At 59.3% G+C, this 19,596-nt stretch overlaps 1 protein-coding gene across 3 annotated transcripts; it reads left to right on the forward strand.

Moving 5' to 3' along the window:
- The first annotated feature begins 1,216 nt into the window (after positions 1–1,216).
- Positions 1,217–18,079, forward strand: DNMT3B (DNA methyltransferase 3 beta). 3 transcript variants are annotated; one of them, XM_069872043.1, is made up of 19 exons: positions 1,217–1,325; positions 5,074–5,218; positions 5,808–5,917; positions 7,054–7,206; positions 7,419–7,607; positions 9,048–9,206; positions 9,888–9,995; positions 10,928–11,069; positions 11,452–11,580; positions 12,038–12,082; positions 12,456–12,535; positions 12,831–12,943; positions 13,311–13,494; positions 13,688–13,772; positions 14,321–14,466; positions 14,800–14,890; positions 15,128–15,276; positions 15,860–15,945; positions 16,954–18,079. In XM_069872043.1, exons 1-19 carry the CDS (start codon positions 1,317–1,319, stop codon positions 17,093–17,095), a joined length of 2,265 nt encoding a protein of 754 aa, XP_069728144.1. In that variant the 5' UTR covers positions 1,217–1,316; the 3' UTR covers positions 17,096–18,079. The 3 variants fall into 3 exon arrangements, with proteins under 3 accessions (XP_069728144.1, XP_069728143.1, XP_069728145.1); XM_069872042.1 differs by having other exon boundaries at positions 1,219–1,325; positions 14,225–14,466; XM_069872044.1 differs by lacking the exons at positions 1,217–1,325; positions 5,074–5,218; positions 5,808–5,917 and adding an exon at positions 6,797–6,870 and having other exon boundaries at positions 14,225–14,466.
- The last annotated feature ends 1,517 nt before the right edge of the window (positions 18,080–19,596 follow it).

Consider the following 19,596-nt stretch of genomic DNA (forward strand, 5'->3'; position numbering starts at 1 on the left):
GCGGGGGACAATGGGACGGGCGGGGGGGGGGGGGGCGGCACCGGCAGCACCGGCGGGAGCGATCGCGCAGCCCGGTTGGCGGGGACCGGCGGGGGCGACCGCCCCGCCGCCGCTCGTTGCCCTCGGGGGGCTCGGGCCGGGCTCCCTTCCCGGCCCCGCCGGTCCCATCCCAACTTTCCGGTGCCGGGGCTGTCACGGCGGGGCCCGGGGGGCGCCGGGAGGCACGGGGAGCGGGGCGAAGCCTCGGAGCCTCCCGTTGCCGTCGGTGGAACGGCTGAGAGATGCCCCGGGCGGGGGTTCGGGGCGGGGACGGGGACCAACCGGCGGGCAGGGGCACCGGGAGGCGCTCGGGATGCGGGGGCAGCTCCGCCGGGGCTCCGCACCTTTGTTTTCGGTTCTGGGGTCGGGGATCTGTCAGCCCGTCACGCTTTTGATCGATTCGCAGGAAAAAGCGGCTCCCGGGCGGCGTGTAGGCTCCGCGGGGCTGGGGACCGAGGGGACGGAGCCACCGGAGCCGGGACGCGCTCAGCTACCGGGCAGGTACCGGCTCGGGGAGCCCCGCAGGCGTCGCTCCAGAGGAGGGGGAGCGCTCGGGAAAGGGGAATGACCGCCGGGGTGGCCCCAGCGTGGGGCACGAGTCCCGGGAGCCCGGGAGAGGGGAGCAGCGAGGGGGCACCCGGCGCTGCCGCTGCTGCTGCTGCACCCGCCGCCCTCGGGAAGGGGCGAGGGGCTGGGACCCCGCACGGGACCCGCTGCCGCCGGCTGCAGCTTCATATGGAACGAGGGGAGGGAGCCAGGGTGTCCTGGGCTTCTGGGAGGGATGGGGGCTTGCGTTCCCCCTGTGAAGAGATGGTGAGGGATGGGGGCTTGTGTCCCCTTGTGAGGAGACGGGGAGGGATGGGGGCTCGTGCCCCCCGGGAGGAGATGGGGAGGGATGGGGGCTTGTGCCCCCTTGTGAGGAGATGGGGAGGGATGGGGGCTTGTGCCCCCTTGTGAGGAGACAAGGAGGGATGGGGACTTGTGTTCCCTTGTGAAGAGACGGGGAGGGGTGGGGGCTTGTGTCCCCTCCGTAAGGGGCCAGGGAGGGGGAGATGGGTACAGCGATGTGTCCTTGTCATCACTTCTTTTCCTCTCTTGCAGGGGCAAGATGAAGCTGTAGCCACTCTCGACGCAGGAGCTGCTGCCGCCGCCGAGCGAGACCCACCTGCGGGTTGGCAAGAGCCCCCCGAGCCCAGCCCTGCCCGCTCCCCACCGGGTGCATCCCCGGGCAGGGGGTTCCGAGCCGGGAGGGGCTCATCCCGGTGGGACGTGGCGAGATGAGCACGGTAAAGAGCTCCATGGCTCTACTGGCCCAGCAGCCTCCTCGTGCCTGGTCCTCACTGGTCGAGGAGGGGCCGGTGTGGGGTTTTTGTTTCTCTCCTTTCAAGCCAGCTTCGCTGAGCCCGGGGGTGGCCGCCCAGGGCTGTGCGGAGCGGGCAGGGGCTCCAGAGGAAACGGGGGGGAAACGGAGGGAAGTGCCGGAGCGAGAGAGCGCAGAGAGGGGCCAGCACAGGAAACTGGGGAGCGGGAGCCTGCCCTTCTTAATGAGCAGATCTGCCACCACCGGCTGCCTTTCTTACTGAACTGCCAGCCCAGCAACTCTTTTCTTCCCAGGATTAGTGGGAACCGTTCGGTTTGGGGAAGAGTTAAAGGGTGTTTGTGTGCGGTAGCCCAGAAGCCAGGCTGGAGGGAGTTGGCCCCTGCCATTGGGGTCCTTTATTCCTTTTTTGTTATTCAAACAGGGCCTGGGTGATGGCTGCCATCCTGCACGAGGCTTCCCTCCAGCCTTTTGATATGCATGCCCCTGTCTGGAGGCAAAGTCCGGCTGTCTCTCCCCTGCAATCTCTCCACCTACTGGGGAAACGCACCTGATAAGGGCCAGCCTGTTTTCTCAAGAAGAAAAACTGAACCCAGGGCCGAGCAAGGCTGGGGGAGCAGCCCTGGCCCTGGGGGGGCAACCCTGGCAGGGGGCAGTGGGGTTCGGGTGGCACAAACCCACCTGGATGCCTCGCAGGTGGGTGCATCCGGCGAGCTCGGCTGGACAGGGACCGGGAGTCTCTCTCTAAGCAGTTAATATTGTGGCATGGTCTTTAACCAGTCTGGCAAACCTTAAAGAAACTGGTATTGCAAAACTAAGGCGGGATGTGGAGTCAACGAGTCATTGTCTCGGTGGGGTATCGCTGCCGGGCACGTCCCGGGCACCAGGCGGGGCTGGGGCTGCCGCTAGCGCCAGCCTCTCCGGGAGCTTTGGGCATCGGAGCTGGAATTTTGCATTATTTTATTCCTCCTGGGTTGCTGTAGGAAGCGAGCGGCTGTGGCGCACGCCTGTGTGTTTGCGATGCGTTAAGCAATGCAAACACTGGTGCTGTTTTTCTCCTCCCTGTGAGACAGAACATGGGAGGGGGAGCGCTCTGGTTCTTATTATTTTCGTAACGCCCTGTGTGCACATGGTGGGGAGCGAGGGGAGGCGAGGACAAAGAGCTGGGCCTTCCTTCGGAGCAGGAGGTGCGGAGGCTTGCGAGGATGGTGGCTCCTGCGGGAGATCCTCGGTGGCTGGAGGGGCGGCAGGACGGATGGTGGGACGGTCTCAGGGATGTGGATTCGTTGCTGGGTGCAACAACAGCAGGAACAGGCGAAGGGATGGGTGCTGCCATCCTGCTGCCTCAGAGCAAGCTGTTGGGAAAGCGAGATTTGAGCTTTGCAGTTGGGGTCATGGTGTGATGTTTCCTTTCCCACTTGCGTGTCAGAGGATGGTGACGGGATGACCTCGAGCGATCTCGAGTGCTGCAGCTGGAGAAGTGCACGCGTAGGCTCCTGTGGATGCCCTGCTTGCTCCTGCACGCTGCTGGAACGTCTGCAGCCAAGTCTGGGTCCCATGGACCCACAGAGCCCTGTGGGGGCGTCCCCAGGGTGGCTTGCTTCCAAAGTGAACTCTTCCCACTTTATAATTGGAACAAAGATGATGTTGGAGTTCCTTGAGCACTCATCAAAGCTGAGCTTGGCACTTCGGGGGCTTGGTCCTGGCTGTGCATCCCACGGAGCAGCTGGCAGGGCTGCCCTTCCTGTGGGATGGGACGGGAGATCTGGCTGCTGTGTCCACTCCCCAGCGCAGGGCTGGCAGGGACACGATCTCCCAGTCTCCTGCTGTGGGCTGGCCGTGCTGGGCACTGGGGCTGAGAAAGGAAAAGCCATTTTGAGGTGCAGGTTTGACCTTCCTGGCCTCAGGCCCCTCTCTGAGGCTCCCAGACAGGTTCCTGACAAAGGAGCGGATGCAAAGGTCCTCTGAGGGTCCTGCTGGGGTTTTTAGGGCGCAGATATTTTGCAGGGTGGGGAGGGGGCTGTGCCTGCTCCTGTCCCCCCTGGATCTCAGCAGCCATATCCCTGTCCCCAGCCTCTCCTCTGGGTTGTCCTCAGGCTAAGCGAGCAGTGCATCCCCTTGCTTCTCGCTGTATGGATTCCTGAGTTAGATTCACTGGGTTTTTTTGTGAGATTCACTATTTCTTTGTGAAAGTGGCTATTTCTTCTGGCAGCATCCCTGTGGGCTGTGGTCGCTGCTGCTCTGCAGGCTGGCGAGGGGGAGCAGACCCTGGCGGGGCTGACCCGGCTGTGCTGCCCCGTGACGTGTTGCTGCATCCGAGAGCATCCGGGGCTGCTGCGCACGAGGCCGGCGTGCGGGACCCGCCGCCCGGGCCGGGGGTAGCTGGGGGCAGCCTGGCAAGTTTGGGCAGCTCCCAGGAATTGTTTGCTGGGTCTGGGAGCAATGGGATTTCTGCACACAGCTGTTTGGGTTTACGCAGCTTCAGACTCCCTCTGGTGCCATTCCTCTCCTTCTCGTCCCTTTGTTGAGGGGACGAGTGTGGGGGGAGGCAGGACGAGGCCCCCGGGCTCTGTCTGTGGAGGTGGGCGCCCAACACCTGTTTTCCTTCACTTTTGGATGTTACCAGGGTTTTAATGCTACCCTTGGCATCCCAAACATCAAACCCTGCCTGGTCTTTGTTTGTGGGAGGTGCTGACAGATGAACTCAAAGCAGAAATCTCAATTGTTAGAGAAGCGGTTGGAGGCGATGCTGAGTGAGGGAGCTGGGGAGGGGGCGGCGAGTCCAGCCCGGGGTCTCTTTGGAGCTGGGGGAGGTTGCTTTTGCTTCCAAAGGGGGTCTTAGGTGGGTGAAACCCTGCTTGTTCCTTAGCTCCTTGCATGCCTCTGAAATGACTCTGCTGGCCAAGGGGCAAGTCGCAGCACAGACCCATAGCCCGGCAATGAGGCAGCTTCACTCGCATAGTCCCAGGTGTCTCTGGGAGAGCCTGAAAGCTTCCACTGCGGAAAACAGGATCCGGGGAGGGCACTGGAGGGAAGGCAGAGGCGTCTGGGCGCAGGCAAGGCGCACCTCACCTCTCCTAGGGACGCCTGGCTGGGCTTTGTCCGTGCAGCAGCAGCTCCTGGGGCAGGGGGGATGCCAGCGCTTGCCTCCCCCGGCCCCTGGGGCAGACAGGGGTGATGGTGCAGACCCTCTGCCCCTTCGCCCTCTGGTCCGGGGAGGGGGCAGGAGAAGTTTTCTCCCTTTAGGGGAGTGGAACTTGCTGCGGGCACCAGGACTTTGTCCCCCATTTCAAGCTGTCTGCCATGTCCTGCTGGGGGTGCTGGGCAGCCGGAGCATGGCCAGGGTGGTGCACAGCGGGGTGGGATGTCCCTGGTTTCCACCAGGTGGCTGGACCCTCTGGACAGGGTCTCAGCCCAGGAGCCTCCAGGACAGATGGATGGTGGGGCTGGGCCAGTGTGGCTCTGGAGAAAAGCCCTCACGCTCCCCCAAGGACAAGCTGGTTGAGTCTGAGGACTCCTCTGGAGCTGGTGTTGCTGTGTTTGAAAGGAGGTTTTGTCCAGGTGCTGTTAGCTCCCAGCGCCACTGCAGTCTCCAGTCAGACCCTGCTGAGAAGGACAGGAGAAGTTGTGGCTGGCTTAAAGGGCTTTGCTGTCTGCTTTGCTTTCCCTGAGGCTTTCTGCATGTCTCAACTTCCCTGCCACTCTGGCTCCCACAGGCCACCATGAAAAAGGACAAGAGCCACGGCCCGGATGAGGCGGACTGCAGGGCAGAGCTGATCCTCATCAACGGGGACTGCGCCGACCCCACTAACGACACACCCGCCCTTCTTCTGGAGCCGAATGGGAAGCCGAGTGCTCCAGGTGAGTCTTGCTGTGCCGTGCCCAGGTTGCACCATACCTATGATGTGCAGGGACAGAAATCCCCCAGCTGCCATCCCAGGGCTTCCTGGGGGCTGCAGCCTCGTGGCTGTGGACCGGTTTCCCCCATGACTCCACTGGCTCTCTCCAGCAGCATCTCCACACACCTGAGCGGTGCTGTTGGCTGCATTGCAGCTCCTGGGATGCTCTGGTCGTGGTCCCCAAATCCCAGCCCTTCACAAGCTCCTACTTTCAATGAACCGGTGATGAGCCCTGAATGGCAGATGTAGGGTTTCCTAGTGCCTCTGAATTCTCAGGAACAGAAAGATGCATAAGAAGTCCCCCACACTTGCTCTTGGGGTCCCTCCCTGGTCTGGCAGGTGGGTGGTTTGGGACTGCAGTGTCCGCAGTCCATGCTGGGGAGCCTCAGGTCGCTGCTTGCCTTCCCCCTTTGGCCACATTTCTCCAAGATGATGTTCTAGTGTCTTCAAATTGCGACTCGCTGTGCAGAGCAGTCACGGGCAGAGGCGTGCAGGGGCATGGCCGAGGTGGCTGGCGGAGCCTGAGGCTGCTCTGCCTTGTCCCGGTGCAGACGCGGGGGGTCTGGGGCTGTCGTCCCTGAGGAACAGCAGGAGAGTCAGCAAGGGAGACCTCTCCAAGGAGGACCTGTCCTGGCCGCTCACACTCACCGGGGAGCAGGAGGTAAGCGCTCACCGTGGCTGTTGTACGACCCCTCTGCCTGGAGGCTCTGCGGGCTGGGGGCTTGGTGGGCTGCAGGTGCTCAGGTGGGTGCTCAGGACCCTGGCCTGTTCCCCTCCGGAGCGGCTGTCGTGCTCAGTGCCAGGGGAATGGTCCAGTGAAAGACACAATTTTCATTAACAAGCATAATATTTGTTTTAATGTTTAAATTGTTGACTTGCATGATGTCAGCAGAAGCAGGAGGGGGCGATGCAGCGATGGCCACTCTGTTGCAGCACTCCAGTAATTATTATGCTTTCTTTAGAAGTCCTGGCTGTACTGATGCATCTTGTCACCCACTCTCAAGGTGGCTTTTAGCTGCCTTGGGGCTGGATCCCTGTTTTGCCCCCGCTCCCTTTGACTAGGGTGACAAACCAGGGTCTGGAAGCTTTTTTGCCTTCTGTCTTTATTTGAAATAAACCCCTAAGGATGGAAATGTGCCTGTGAGGAGGCAGCTCGCTAAAGAAAGAGCCTTAAATCCAAGCTGGGGTGAAAATTCTGCTTTCCCACTGTGTTGGCTTTGGGGCTCTTCAGTTGCGAAGTCTCGTTTCAATTTGAAACTCGGTTACGCCGGATGCAGGAAACACGCCCGGGTTGGACTGTTTGTAAACTGCGGCTGCTGAAACCGCAGGGGAAAGGCTGCCCTGGGTGCCTGTGCAGGGCCGGCTGTGGGAGGGAGTGCGCTTGGTAGCACCCACACATGTGAACAGGAGCTGTGCCTGGGGCAGCCGCTCTGCCAGGGCTCTGGCTGCTGCCTCCCGCGGCCCTGGGTCGCGCGGCTGTGAGGAGGGAGGGCGTCGGAGGGTATGGCCGAGGATGCACGTGACTGCTGGAAACAAAAATGCTCCTGTCCACGGTGGTGCAGCTCCACGGAGATGCTGTGAAGCGCATGGGTGCACCAAGGAGCTCAGCCCCAGGTGCCTCCCGCAGCCGTCTGCGCTCCTCTTGCCTCCCGCAGCCATCTGCTCTGCTCCTCTTGCTCACCAGGGCTGTGGTGCCGCCGGTGCCCAGTCCTGAGGGGCGTGAGCGGTCCCTGTCCCCGTGTGCTGCTGGCGTGGGGAAGGCGTTGGTGACAGGGCACCTCTCTGTTCCACTCGCAGGTGAGGCCCCGGGGCAGCGCCGGCTGGGAGAGCAGCCTCAGGCAGAAGCCCCCCGTCCGCCTCATCTTCCAGGCGGGACAGACGCGGCACGAGATGAGGATCAAGGAAACGAACACTGTGGAGCCGCTCAGGGACCTGCCAACTCCACTTCGGGTGAGGCCCCGTGCAGGGCCAGGGCTTCCCTGAGGCTCTGGAGACCTGTGCTTCTGCTGTGCCTTGGCTATGTGGCCTCGGATGTGTTGCCGCCTCCCTGTGCCTCAGTTTCCCCTGTGAAGTGGAGGATGATATGGGACAGGTCTCTGCTCCTCCCTGTCACTCTCCCTGCCTTCCTCCTGCACTCACGCTCCGTTCTCCCCACCCTGCAGAGCTCCAGACGGCGCCTGGCATCCATCCCCATGACCACCATCGACCTGACGGAGGAGGACTCGCGGGACTCGTGCCGGAGCAGCAGCACGATCTCCGGCAGCAGCTCCCAGGAGGGGCAGAATGGCTCTGCCGAGCTGGGGGCCGAGGAGCCGGAGAGCAGAGATGTGGGAATGGCACTGGAATACCAGGTACGGAGGGGCCAAACTCGCCTCCTGCGCTCAGGATCGTGTGGGTCAAGGACAAACCTTCCTGGCTTGTCTGAAGCCTGCAGGCAAGGGGACCTGTGGAAGCCTCGTTGCTGCTCTCCTGCCTCCTTTCCCTGCCTGTGCTTTGCTGTGTGTCCAGGTGCGATGGTGCCAGGCTGTCCCGATCCATCGGGCAGTGGGGTGGGTGCTGGTCTGGGGTCTCCGTGCTGTGGACAGGTAGTGTGCGGGGCTAAGCCCTGCTGAGCTGCTTCCTGTGCTGCACGTGGGGCTGCAGAACCTCCCAGGTCCCCGGGACGTGTGCGCGGCACACGCTGGGCTGGCAGCCGGGCCCTGCCCCGAGACAGGCACTTGCGTGTGCAGAAAACATTTCTGTCAGGGGATGCTGGAGAGGAGCGAAGGTGCTGGAGCTGCAGAGGAACGTGATTCAGTGCCTGCAGGCGCCAGGGCAGGGCCCGGGACTTGCAGGAATTGGGCAATTGCGTCTTCATCTTGCTGCGTAATTAGGTGCCTAATTGCAGAACAAAGCTGAGAAGAGGGCTCTGCAGGCAGAGGGGATGCTGCTCCTGCGCGGGGTGAGGTGCCTCCCTGGGCACAGCACCGTGCCACCCTGGCAGGGTGCCTCTTGGAGATCCTTGGCACAGCCACGACAACATTCCCAGCTCTTCTCCTTCTCTCTGTTTTCGTGCTGCCTTGTTCCCTGCTCTGCCCTGTGGGAACAAGGGGAGGGTGGGTGCCCTCTCCGTGGGGTGCAGCCAGATGAGCTGAGCTGTGAGCCCTGGGGCTTCTCTGCTGAGGAGGAACCTCATTTGCTTGGGGAGCCCAGGAAGCAGCCTTGGTGCGAAGTCCTCCCTGCAGCGGGCAGGACGCATAGCAGCCCCTGCCGTGCTTCCCTCAGCATGGGCTGTGGCTTGGGAGCAATATTCAGTGGACCAGGTTCTCCCAGGAAAATGTGGCTGCTGGGGCCAAGGGGATTGGGAGAATCTGTCTGCTCCCCAGAGCTGCTGCCCACCTGCCGTGCCCGTTCCCATCACCAGAGGTGCTGCAGCTGGAGCTTCCCAGCTGCTGTTTAATGGGAGAGCAGGAAAAGGCTTCCTGGTGTTTGCAGGGACTTGGGAGGGCAGGCAGGAGTGGGCATGCACGGGACGCTGCTGCCAGGAGGGCTGTGCAGGACAGAGCATGCACCGCACTGAGCGTGCCAGGCTCTGGGTTTGGTGTGGGGCTGGCAACGCATAGACCTTCCTGCCGAGCTCCCACCGGGAGCCAGCGCTGCCAGGGACGTGTCCTGGCACTGTTCTGAGGGACAGGGGTACATCTTTTGTAGGTCACCACGCAGAGCTCCATGTGCGTTACTGCCCCAGCAGCTCTCATAGAACGGGGAGTTTGTGCTTTGGGCTGATCTGTATTGTCCTCTTTTTCTTCCAGGATGGGAAGGATTTTGGAATTGGGGACCTCGTCTGGGGAAAGATCAAAGGTTTCTCCTGGTGGCCTGCGATCGTCGTCTCCTATAGAGCCACAGCCAAGCGCCAGGCTGTGTCGGGCATGCGGTGGGTGCAGTGGTTCGGAGACGGGAAGTTCTCCGAGGTAAGCCTGCTGCCACCCGCGCCTGCACCTGGCTTTGCCCAGGCTGAATTCACCTCCCCGGCACATTTCTGCCATCTGTCCCATCCCTGGAGCTCCCCTGGGGTTGTGTGTTCGCCCAGCTGCAGCCTCCCCAGGCAGGGACCCCAGCGTTCAGCACAGTCGGGATCTGCCTGGTGGCTCCGGCATCAGTAATTGGTGACCGGGGCTGTGGATGGGTGTCAGGATGCAGCGAAGGCACAAGGGAAAATCCTGTTGTAGAGCCTGCTCGACCCTTTGGTGGAGTTTTGCTGAGCCCTGGTCTCCAGGGGAGTCCCCAGCACTCCCTGCCCGGTTAGGGATGCCCTCTCACAGCCCTTGGCATCCTCTCCCGGAGAGATCGCAGCACTGAGCCGGCTGCCTGTGCTGACAGAGCTGTGGTGCCAGCAGAGGGTGCAAAACGCCTGTCCTTGTCACAGTGCGATGCCTCAGCCCTTCTCCCTCTGTACGAAGCTGATCCTGGGCTTTCTCACCCGACTGCGCGGTCCAGACAAAGCCCTGGCAGTGTGGCACGGCCACATCCCATTGCCCTCAGCTGCAGCACCAGAGCCGTGCTGGGAGCCGCTGGTGGCACGGTGCCCTGGAGACACGGCTGGACCGAGGTGTGCCCGTGCGGGCTGGTGAGTTTTTATCGCTCTCTGCCAGGTCTCTGCAGACAAGCTGGTGGGGCTGATGGCTTTCCGGCAGCATTTCAATTCTTCCACGTTTAACAAGCTGGTCTCCTACCGACGAGCCATATACCACGCGCTGGAGGTAACGGTGGCGCAGAGCTGGCGCTGGGTGCATGAGGTGCTGAGTGAAGCAGTCGGGCACCGTGGGAGGCAGTGCAGAGCTCCGGCTGTGTGCGGGGAGGTGGCTGGGGCCGGGGCTCCCCAACTCTGCCCCTGCACCGTAGCTCTGCTTTGTGTCTGGATAACACCCGCAAACCTCCCTGAGAGTCCTCAGTGTGGGGTGCTCCTGCCACAGCCCAGAACTGCTCATTCCCATCTCCTGGGCTGCTGTGGAGAGGTGTCTGCAGGGAACCCCTCCTTTGAGCTCAGCAGTGCAGTGTCACAGCAGCAGGAGTGACTGGGTGGGGCTGGTGCCCGGTGCCCTTTGCAGTCAGGACTGGTGCTGAGTACCCTGTGGCCCTGATCCCCATCCAGGGGAGGCCCTGGCCCGGGTTACCCAGAGCAGCGATGGCTGCCCCATCCCTGGAGGTGTTCAAGGCCAGGTTGCATGGGGCTGGGAGCCCCTGATCCAGTGGGAGGTGTCGCTGTCGGAGTGTCCACGGTGTCCCCAATGGCAGGGGCTGGAACTGGATCATTGAAGTCCCCTCCAGCCCGAACCATTCCATGACTATGATCACTCTCCGGGTGCTGCAAACCCACAGGCTCCTCTTCTGCCTGTTTTTTGCTTCCTGCTCCTTGCTGGGGAGCTGAATCCAGGCACGAGCTGGGCTGGGCTGGGGGCTGCTGGAGGACAGATGGGCTGCTGGCAGGGAGGGGAGGCACCGGAGCGCGGCACACCCAGCGCCGGAATCCAGCAGCTGCCACTGTGCTGGAGCCGCTGAGCCCTGCGCATGTGTGTGGGGTGGGGAGGGGGCCTGGGATGGTGGCCCTGGCACGCAGATCTTGGGGGATGCAGCGGGGCTGCTCCCTGGCCAGGGATCAGCCCCACTCACCCTGGCCCTCCTCTCTCGGCAGGTTGCTCGGAGCCGGTCGGGGAAGACCTTTGCAGCCACCCCTGGGGAGTCCCTGGAGGAGCAGCTGAAGCCCATGGTTGATTGGGCACTCACTGGCTTCAAACCCTTGGGTCTCAAGGGGCTGCGACCACCCAAAGCCTCAGGTGAGGTGGTGGCCTGAGCTGGGCAAGGGGCTGGCACGGGCAGTAGCCACTGGTGACCAGCTGTGGTGGTTGGCCCCAGCGCAGCCCGCTTGCCCTCTCCATGGCTGTGCTGGTCCAGTCCCGAGGTGGCCCTGGGGCTCCTCACTCCTCACTGGGGTCCCCACAGCAGCACTGCAAAAAGCTGGAGTAAAACATTGCCTCTGCAATTCGGTGCCCTGGCTGAGCCTCGAGCTGTGAAGTGGGAGCCTGGGCGGTCAGGAAAGGCTCTGCTTTTGCCTGGGGTGGGACCTGGCAGGGCTCAGCAGGAGGTGTCCCTGGTGCCCTGGTGAGCTCCTGGTGCTGCACGCTTATCCCCAGGGAGCTGCCATTCCCTTCCTTGCAGAGAATGGGGCCCTGAGGAATGGGACAGAGGAGGTGCTATCCCTTGAGCGGTGCCCCCCAACCAAGAGGCTGAAGACCAATCCCTGCAACAACGGCAAAGAGCAGCGAGTGGAAGAGGACCAGACCCGAGGTAACCTGCAGCGAGAGCTGGGGAGGAGCGTGGCCTGGGCTGTGCCTCCTGCAAAGCACTGGGAAACTTCTCTGGGAAAGGGTTCAGCTCTTCCCAGTGACCATGAGCTTCATTTCCAAAGGCAAAAGCTTTTGGGGTCTCCTATTTCTCACTGGTGCCTCACCAGACGGCAGCACACCCAACTGCAAGGCATGGCACCACAAGCTGGGCTCCATTAATTGCTCAGCTTGGAAATTATCTGTGTCAGTGCCTTGAGCTCCAGCTCAGGTATCTCCGTCAGTCAAAGGATGTGAGTTTTGCCCCAGAATTTCTAATAAGCCCATGGGATACCTTCTCTGTGCAATGCCCAGCAAAGCTGTAGCAGTTTTAGTGCAAAAAATATGCCTCTGTGAGCAGAGTGCATGTATAGTTCGTTACATAAGGAATAATAATGATCTTATTTTTTCATTTTATAAAGAGCAAATGGTTTCTGAAGTGACGAACAACAGTGGGAGTATCAAAGGTAATTGATCATCCTGCCTATCTTGGGATAAGGTATGGGGCTGATGTGGGTGCTCGCAGGCACCAGGCAATGATCGTGGGTCCCTTTGGAACCCGCCGTGTAGGAAAGGGGAAAGCGCTGTGGTTGCAGGTTCTGGGCCTCCCTTTGTGCTGAGGAGCGCTGACTGCTCTGCAAATCCTCCCCGCGGGGCCTGTTCCCGGGCACACAGCTGCATCCAGCCCTGCGCACGGTTCAGCCGAGAGGCTGCAGTGCGGTGGGGCGGAGGTGTGGGTTTGTGTGGCTGCGCCTGGTGCTGCTCCTGGGCACCCCGGCAGCGGCCCCAGGCTGCAGACGGGTGAGTCCTGAGGTGAGCAGAGCTCTCTGTGTCACACAGACAGCTGTTTGGCCTGCGGGAGGAGGAACCCGGCCACCTTCCACCCGCTGTTCGAGGGTGGCCTCTGCCAGACGTGCAGGGTAAGTGCTGCCGTGCCAGGCTGAGCGTGGGGATGGAGGAGAGGGTGCAGGGTGCAGCCCCGGTGCAGCCAGCACTGTTGGGATGGGAGGGTTGACTGTGCCAGACCGGGCTGTCCCTCCACGTGTTCCCTCCACTTCCCATGTGCTTTGGATGATGCCCACAAAGCGCTGGGGACCTGCATCTCCAAGCTCTCGCTGTGCACCAGGGATGGAGCGAAGCTGCATTTGCTGTTGCCCCTCTGAACGTGGATCCTGATCCTCTGTCTTTCTCCCCTCCTGGCTCTCCTTTCGCTAGGATAGATTCCTGGAGTTCTTCTACATGTATGACGAAGACGGCTACCAGTCCTACTGTACCGTCTGCTGCGATGGGAAGGAGCTGCTGCTCTGCAGTAACGCCAGCTGCTGCAGGTGGGCCCCACGTGCCCCTGTCCCTGCTCCTCTGACTGAGCTCCCAGCAGAGTTCCTGGGGAGCCATGGGGAAGAGCGGGATCACGCATGAGCGTGGGCAGGGTGCTGGGCTGCTCCCCAGCATGTCCCAGCACAGCCCACCTGTCCCCGCTGAGCTGGGCTGCACCTGAAGGAGCCCTGAGGAGGATGGCAGGTGCTTTACCTGTGCCTGGGCCACCAGCTTGTGTTAGCAGTCCTAAAAACTGGAAATAAACCCTACAAAACAGGGCAGGGGCTCTAGTGCTTGGCAGGGGAGACTCCAAAGGCTGGGGTGACCCAGAGGAGTTTCTGGAGGTGACGGGCAACCGAGGCATTGTGGTTTGGGCAGGTGTTTCTGTGTGGAGTGTCTGGAGGTGCTGGTGGGACGAGGAACGTCAGCCAAGGCAAAGGAGCAGGAGCCCTGGAACTGCTACATGTGCCAGCCCCAGCAGAGCTACGGCGTGCTGCAGCGCCGTCAGGACTGGAACACGCGCCTGCAGGACTTCTTCACCAGCGACAAGGGACAGGAATACGTAAGGGCTGCGGGCAGGTGACCACGGTGTGCTGGGCTTTAAGAGGAGAGGTCAATGGCTCAAAATCATTCAGCCCTCCGTTTTGGTCTTGCTTATCCAGGCAGGATAAGGGTGGAGACAATGGCTGTAGAGCTGAGGTTTGGCCATGTAGGGCGTCGCAGCGCTCTTCATCAGAATTGTCCTTTCATTGCAGGCTGAACCCAAAATCTACCCCACGGTCCCCCCAGCCAAGAGGAGACCTATTCGAGTGCTCTCTTTATTCGAGGGCATAGCAACAGGTGAGGCAGTGGAAGAGCACCATCCTGACGACTTCTAGCGCTGGATGTCAGGGATAAATAGTTTCATGGCCTCCAGCCTGTCATAGCTCGTTGGGGAGAAGGGGGTGAAGAGCAGGGGGATCTTCATCAGAAGGGGATGAGGGCAGAGGCTCCCCTTCCTGCTGGATAGGAGGAGAGGAGGGAGGGATGGAGGGTGTGGGAATGTTGCTCACAGAAGTTCTTGCTGTGCCAAGTGCAATCTTGGGTGGCAGATTTCACTGAGAAACAAGAGCTGTGGGAGTGCTGGTAACCTGGCCTCTGGTGGAGAAGTGCCTGAGGTTCTGGTTGCCTGGTTTGGTTCTATCCACTCAGCTCTGGACTTCTGCTTTCTGGGAGCAAACCTGCCTGGAGGGAACGGGTGAAAAAAAAAGTGTTTGCTCATCTATAATCCCTGTGTGACTGCACCCACCTAGGACCTGCAAGAGTGGCCACATCGAATATCCATGCTGATGAAGGAGACTTGGAGACTAAAGAGAGCAGTGCAGCCTCAGACCTCTGTCCCTTGGCAGGATATGTGGTGCTGAAGGACTTGGGCATCCAAGTGGAGAAGTACATTGCCTCGGAGATCTGCGAAGACCCCATTGCTGTGGGCACCATGCGGCATGAGGGCAACATCACCTACGTGCATGATGTCAGGAACATAACCAAGAGAAACGTGAGCACCGCTTCTGCGGGAGGGCTGGGGAATGTGGTGCCAGGCTCCAAGCCCCATCCAACCTGGCCTTGAACACATCCAGGGATGGGTCAGTCGTGGTTTCTCTTGGCAACCTGGGCCAGGGACTCCCCACTCTCACAAGAAAACTTTTCTTCCCAAGATCTCATCTCAATCTCCCGTCTTTCAGCTGAAAACCATTCCCCTTGTCCTGTCCCTGCACTCCCTGACAGCCCTTCCCTTGTTTTCCTGGAGGCTGCTCTAAGGCCTACCCAGAGCTTTCTCTTCTCCAGGCTTACGTGGTGCCTCCTAACCAAGTCTCTCTGTTCACTGTAGATTGAGGAGTGGGGTCCCTTTGACCTGGTGATTGGTGGAAGCCCCTGTAACGACCCCTCCCTTGTCAACCCGGCCAGGAAGGGGCTGTATGGTAAGGCTGCTTTGCCTCTGCAGGGCTGGGAACCTCCAGGGTGGGATATTTCTCAGGTGTGGAGCCACCTTAAAGCCCATGGAAGCAATTCAGCCCCAGTCTGTGTTGGTGGTGGCTCTGCTCTGGGCTGCAGACCTGGTTGTCTCCATGCTGGTTGCAGTGAGGAGGGCAGCCAGGACCCCTGCACCCCATGCCACAGCCAATCCCAACCTGTCGCTCTGTCTTTCTCCCTTGCAGAAGGAACCGGGAGGCTGTTCTTTGAATTTTATCACCTGCTCAACTACGCCCGTCCCAAAGCGGGAGAGGAGCGCCCCTTCTTCTGGATGTTTGAGAACGTGGTGGCCATGAGAGTCAACGATAAGAGGGACATTTCTCGGTTTCTGGAGGTAGGGATTGTCACTGGCTTGGAAAAGACCTCAGAGCAGGAGACTTGCTGGGCAGTGCAAGGTGTGCCAGGGCTGTGAGGGTTTGGCTGTGGTTTCGTATGGCCCCAAAGCCGCAAAAATCCCTGCGTAGTGCACATGCTAACAATCATTTTTTCAGTCTCGGCTCCGGATTCCCTCTGGCTTTCAGCAGGTTAACCCTGAGCACTTGTTCTCCAGGAGGAGATTTTGCCAGCCCTGCAGAAAGCATCTGTTCAGAGCAATGCCTGCCATGTCTAGGGAGAGGGAGGTCAGGGGTTGGAAAGGATTTTTAACTCTGTGGTGGCTGCAGTAGAGGCTGATAGTCCTGGTCCTTGCTCAGAGATCAGCACTGAAGCTGCTGTGATTCTCATTAGCTGTGGCTGGAGCTCTCGTGGCCAACCAGGCAGTGGTCTGGTGTGGAACAAGAGTTTCTTGGGTCTAGGTCCTTGGGAGAGTTTGCTGAAGGCATGAAGTCCCTGCAGGGCAGTGCAAAAGATGTCCCGTGCTGGAGAGGGCTGAGCTGACACCTCTTCTAACTTTTATTTCCCTGTCTGGTGGCCTGCAGTGTAACCCAGTTATGATTGATGCTATCAAGATCTCTGCTGCCCACCGAGCACGCTATTTCTGGGGCAACCTTCCAGGGATGAACAGGTAATCGATCTGTCACTGTCGGGTTGACTCTCGCACTGCAGTTTTGGTTAGGGGTGCTTGTGTGGTGGTTCTTTCATCCTGGAAAGCCCAAAGCCCAGCTCCTGGGAGCCGAAGAGCTGCATGTCCCGTACGGTGCAGCAAGGCGTACGTGATAGTGCAATGAGCAACAGTGGAGTGTACGTCACTGTCTCTTGCCCATGGTTGGACTTGATGATCCGATGGGTGATGATTCTATGATTCTATGATCCTTCGGCTCACTCAGGGGCACCGGTGTTCCAGTACAGCGACCATCGGTGCATCTTAATGGTTGGGCACTCCAGAGCCCTAATAGCACAGTTTAGCACGGCTGGTGGTTAATTTTGGCTGTCCTCAGTGTTTGTAGCTGTGGTGCTGCAAGCCCCGGGAGCCGGGGCAACTCGCTGTTCCCTGCCCACAGGCATGTCCGGGATGGGAGGCGCGGCTGCATTCTTGCTGTGGATAGATTTCCACCAGGCAGCAGGTGCAGCGTGGGGCTCCTTCATTCCCAGTTTGACTCCATGGGATGGGTCATATCCCGATTCCACAGCTGGGTCTGGGCGCTTGGTTCCCGTCCACAAGTGGGTTTGGGGCAGATGGGCTTGCACGGAGAGGTGTGGGACAAGGAGTGGGGCTGGAAGAGATTCAGGCTTCCCTCTGCCACTGCCTGCGCTGGGCTGGGGTGAGTGCTGCTGGCCCCGAGACAGAGCAGGAACGACTGTGGTGCCTCTGCTGAATGCTTTGAGGGCTTCAGTTGGAAAGCAATCAGTGTTCACTTGCCACTGTGCTGGGAGAGAAAACTGGAGAGCTGGTGGGGAGTGCCGGCTCTTCTGCTGAGCAAGATTGTGAAGCTGGGGCTGGAGGCAGCACGGGCGGGACGTGGGGATGGGACAGAGGGACGCTGCATCCTGTCTGCGAACGAAGGGTGCTGTGGGAGCAGGGCTGCCACCGCCGAGCCTCATGCCCCATCTTCTCTCTGCCTCTGCTCCACAGGATCTTTGGCTTCCCCCTCCACTACGCAGACGTCTCCAGCATTGGCCGCGGGTCTCGCCAGAAGCTGCTGGGGAGATCGTGGAGCGTCCCCGTCATCCGGCACCTCTTTTCCCCACTCAAGGATTACTTTGCCTGTGAATAGCAAGCTGAGCGTCCCTCGTCTCTCTGGTAAAGATGCACAGCTCTGCTGCCGTGGCGGGAGAGGGACGGGCACCACTGCCAGACTCTGCCACGGCACCGTCCCTCCCTGGCCACGCGCTGCGGAAAGGCAGCCTGGCCCCGCAGGGGGAGCTGAGGAAATGTCTTTAACCAAAGAACCTGGCAGGGTAACTTTTCTTGAAAGGGACTAACGGCAGCGATTCGTAGGAAATGATGGACATGAGAGCTTTAATTATCCAGCGCAGGAAGCTCTATGCATAACTGATGAGATGCGAGTCTCCTCCAGAGCATTAAATATTCCGTTTTAGCCTAGAGCTTGAAAGTCACAACTGGCTGAGCAGTAGGTGTGGAGCTGCTGCTGACGAACTGCAACTAGAGCGAATTAGTGCATTTTTAAACAAACAAAACCTCTCTTGGAGCAACTGCCCAAGCCCCTGAACTGCTGCAGTGGGTGTGAGGGCCCCGCCTCGCTCACACCCTGAGCCTGCAGGATACAGAAACCAAATCATTCTTAATTTTAAGACGTTTTTGATAAACTTTTTAATTTTGTTGTTTAACGTCTATTGCTGCTTGGAGGCATTACGTACGAATGTGGAGATTCCTAGACCTGAATGTAGCTGAAACTGAACTGTGAGGTGATAGAATTATTTTTCTAGCTAGAACTAAAGAAATACTGTTTTTTATGTTTGGCAGTAGTTTACGAACATTCACTACTTCCTTTTTAAAGCATCTAAACCTTTTCCTTACATTTTAAAATCCTGTTGAGTGGTTTGAGAGCTTACGCAGTAATAGGAGCACAGAGGATACGGGCTCCAGTGTCCATAAAGGAAAATGTTCTCTGAGCACTCATTTCCCCAATGCATGTGGTGCCTTGGCAGGAAGGAGAGCGCAGTGGCCAGGGTTGTCTTCAAAATACAGCCCCTGAAATGTCCTGGAAGATGTCCCAAACAGCGTTGGCAGTACATTTGCTGTGGTGCAGGGGCTTACTTGCAGGGAAAATCCGCCCCCGACCTCAGTGGGGCTGTGGGGCCATAGGGTCCAGGAGCGCAGCGCTGGTCTCATCCGCATGGATCCTGCTCTGTGGGTGGAAGAGCTGCTGTGGGCAGGGGCTGCACCTCTCCTTCCTTGCGCTCCTGTCTCTCTGCACAGGACTTAGCATGCAGATGGGATGCTGCTGGTGCGTGCCACATGCCCAGCCCGGGCCAGACAGTGTCCTGGGGGACTTCCAGGGCTGCACCCCCAAACTTGGGAGCTCCTGTGGCCACCACTGTGCTCACTTTTGCTTACCCTCCCCTGCTCCATGACTTTGCCAGAGTTATCTTGCTGTCCGTGAAGTCCTGGGCACGCTGGTCCCATGGCCAGCAGAGCCCATGCCTCTTCAGCAGATTTTCCATAGCCACGGGGCTGCTGTCCCAGCTGGTGTCTCCCAGGACCTCTTCTCTCCAATGCACATTTCAATGCACTGAAACAACCTGTGACGCTCCCCCCTTTGCCCTCCCCTACCTCGGCTGCTCCCCGCGACCCGGCTCAGGCAGAGGCCATCGGTGCCTTCTCACAATTAATAGGGGGCAAATCATGGGCCAACGCTCTGCTTGATGCCAGGCTGTCTCACAAGGTGTTGCACAGCGTCAGTGGGAAATAAGAGCTTCTCTCCTGGCTTTTTCTACCTCTCTGACACATGGGGACCCTCTTGCACCCCCTCACAGGTGGAGAACGGCAGCCTCCCTGGAGGAGGGGGGCCTCCTGTTTTCCACTCTTCTTGGCATGGAGCTGCTTGTGTGCAGCTTTCCACCCTGTCCCCATCCTCTCTTGGTCTACAACCCAAGGCTGCACTTGGGAATGGGCAGGAAGGGAAGCCCAGGTGAAGTTTAAAGGCTTTTTTCCATCATCCTGCCCAGAGATTACTCTTTAAAGGCTTCCCATAGGGGTTCATTCTCGGTGACATGTGTTTGAGGTGCATGCCTTAGTTAAGGAAACGCTGGAGAAAGCCATGTGGTCTCCTCCGCGTTGCTGCTGGCACCTGCAATGCTCCTCTGCCCCAGGAACCCTGGGCAGGTTCTGTTTTTCCAAACTGGGTTGACCCCTAACCTCTACATCTCTAATACCATCCTCCAGGTCTTACATCCCTTCCTATCTGATCAAAAGCAAAGTAAATTAAAGAGAAAAATAAAAAGGACTTGGGGAAAGTAAACAAAGATGAAAGAGGAATGAGCATTGTCTTGGCATTAAGCTTACTTGATGAGGATTGTAGCAGACAAATGTTCCTTGACATTTTTTCCCTGTAAGAGCTGCCTTTATTCTGTTTATTAAAATGTTGTAAGGAGAGGAAGATTTCAGAGATGCCTTTTTAACACTTTTCAAAGGTTTCTAACTCTCCCTGGTGCTATTTTTGTAGGTTAAGGATTTTTGATGTCGAAAGTCTTGCGGGTTTTTATACAATCTTTTACAAATAAAGAAGCGTATTGTTTTGTTGAACACTTTCCA

The sequence above is a fragment of the Phaenicophaeus curvirostris genome, chromosome 18 (assembly GCF_032191515.1).
Source record: "Phaenicophaeus curvirostris isolate KB17595 chromosome 18, BPBGC_Pcur_1.0, whole genome shotgun sequence".
NCBI classification, from domain to species: Eukaryota; Metazoa; Chordata; class Aves; order Cuculiformes; family Cuculidae; genus Phaenicophaeus; species Phaenicophaeus curvirostris.

Excerpts from the sequence above, each read along its gene's own strand:
- DNMT3B (XM_069872042.1), top strand. Across the intron at positions 12,536-12,830 it reads GCCTCTGCCAGACGTGCAGG|GATAGATTCCTGGAGTTCTT; the intron begins GTAAGTGCTGCC and ends TCCTTTCGCTAG. Across the intron at positions 13,773-14,224 it reads ATTCGAGGGCATAGCAACAG|GACCTGCAAGAGTGGCCACA; the intron begins GTGAGGCAGTGG and ends GCACCCACCTAG.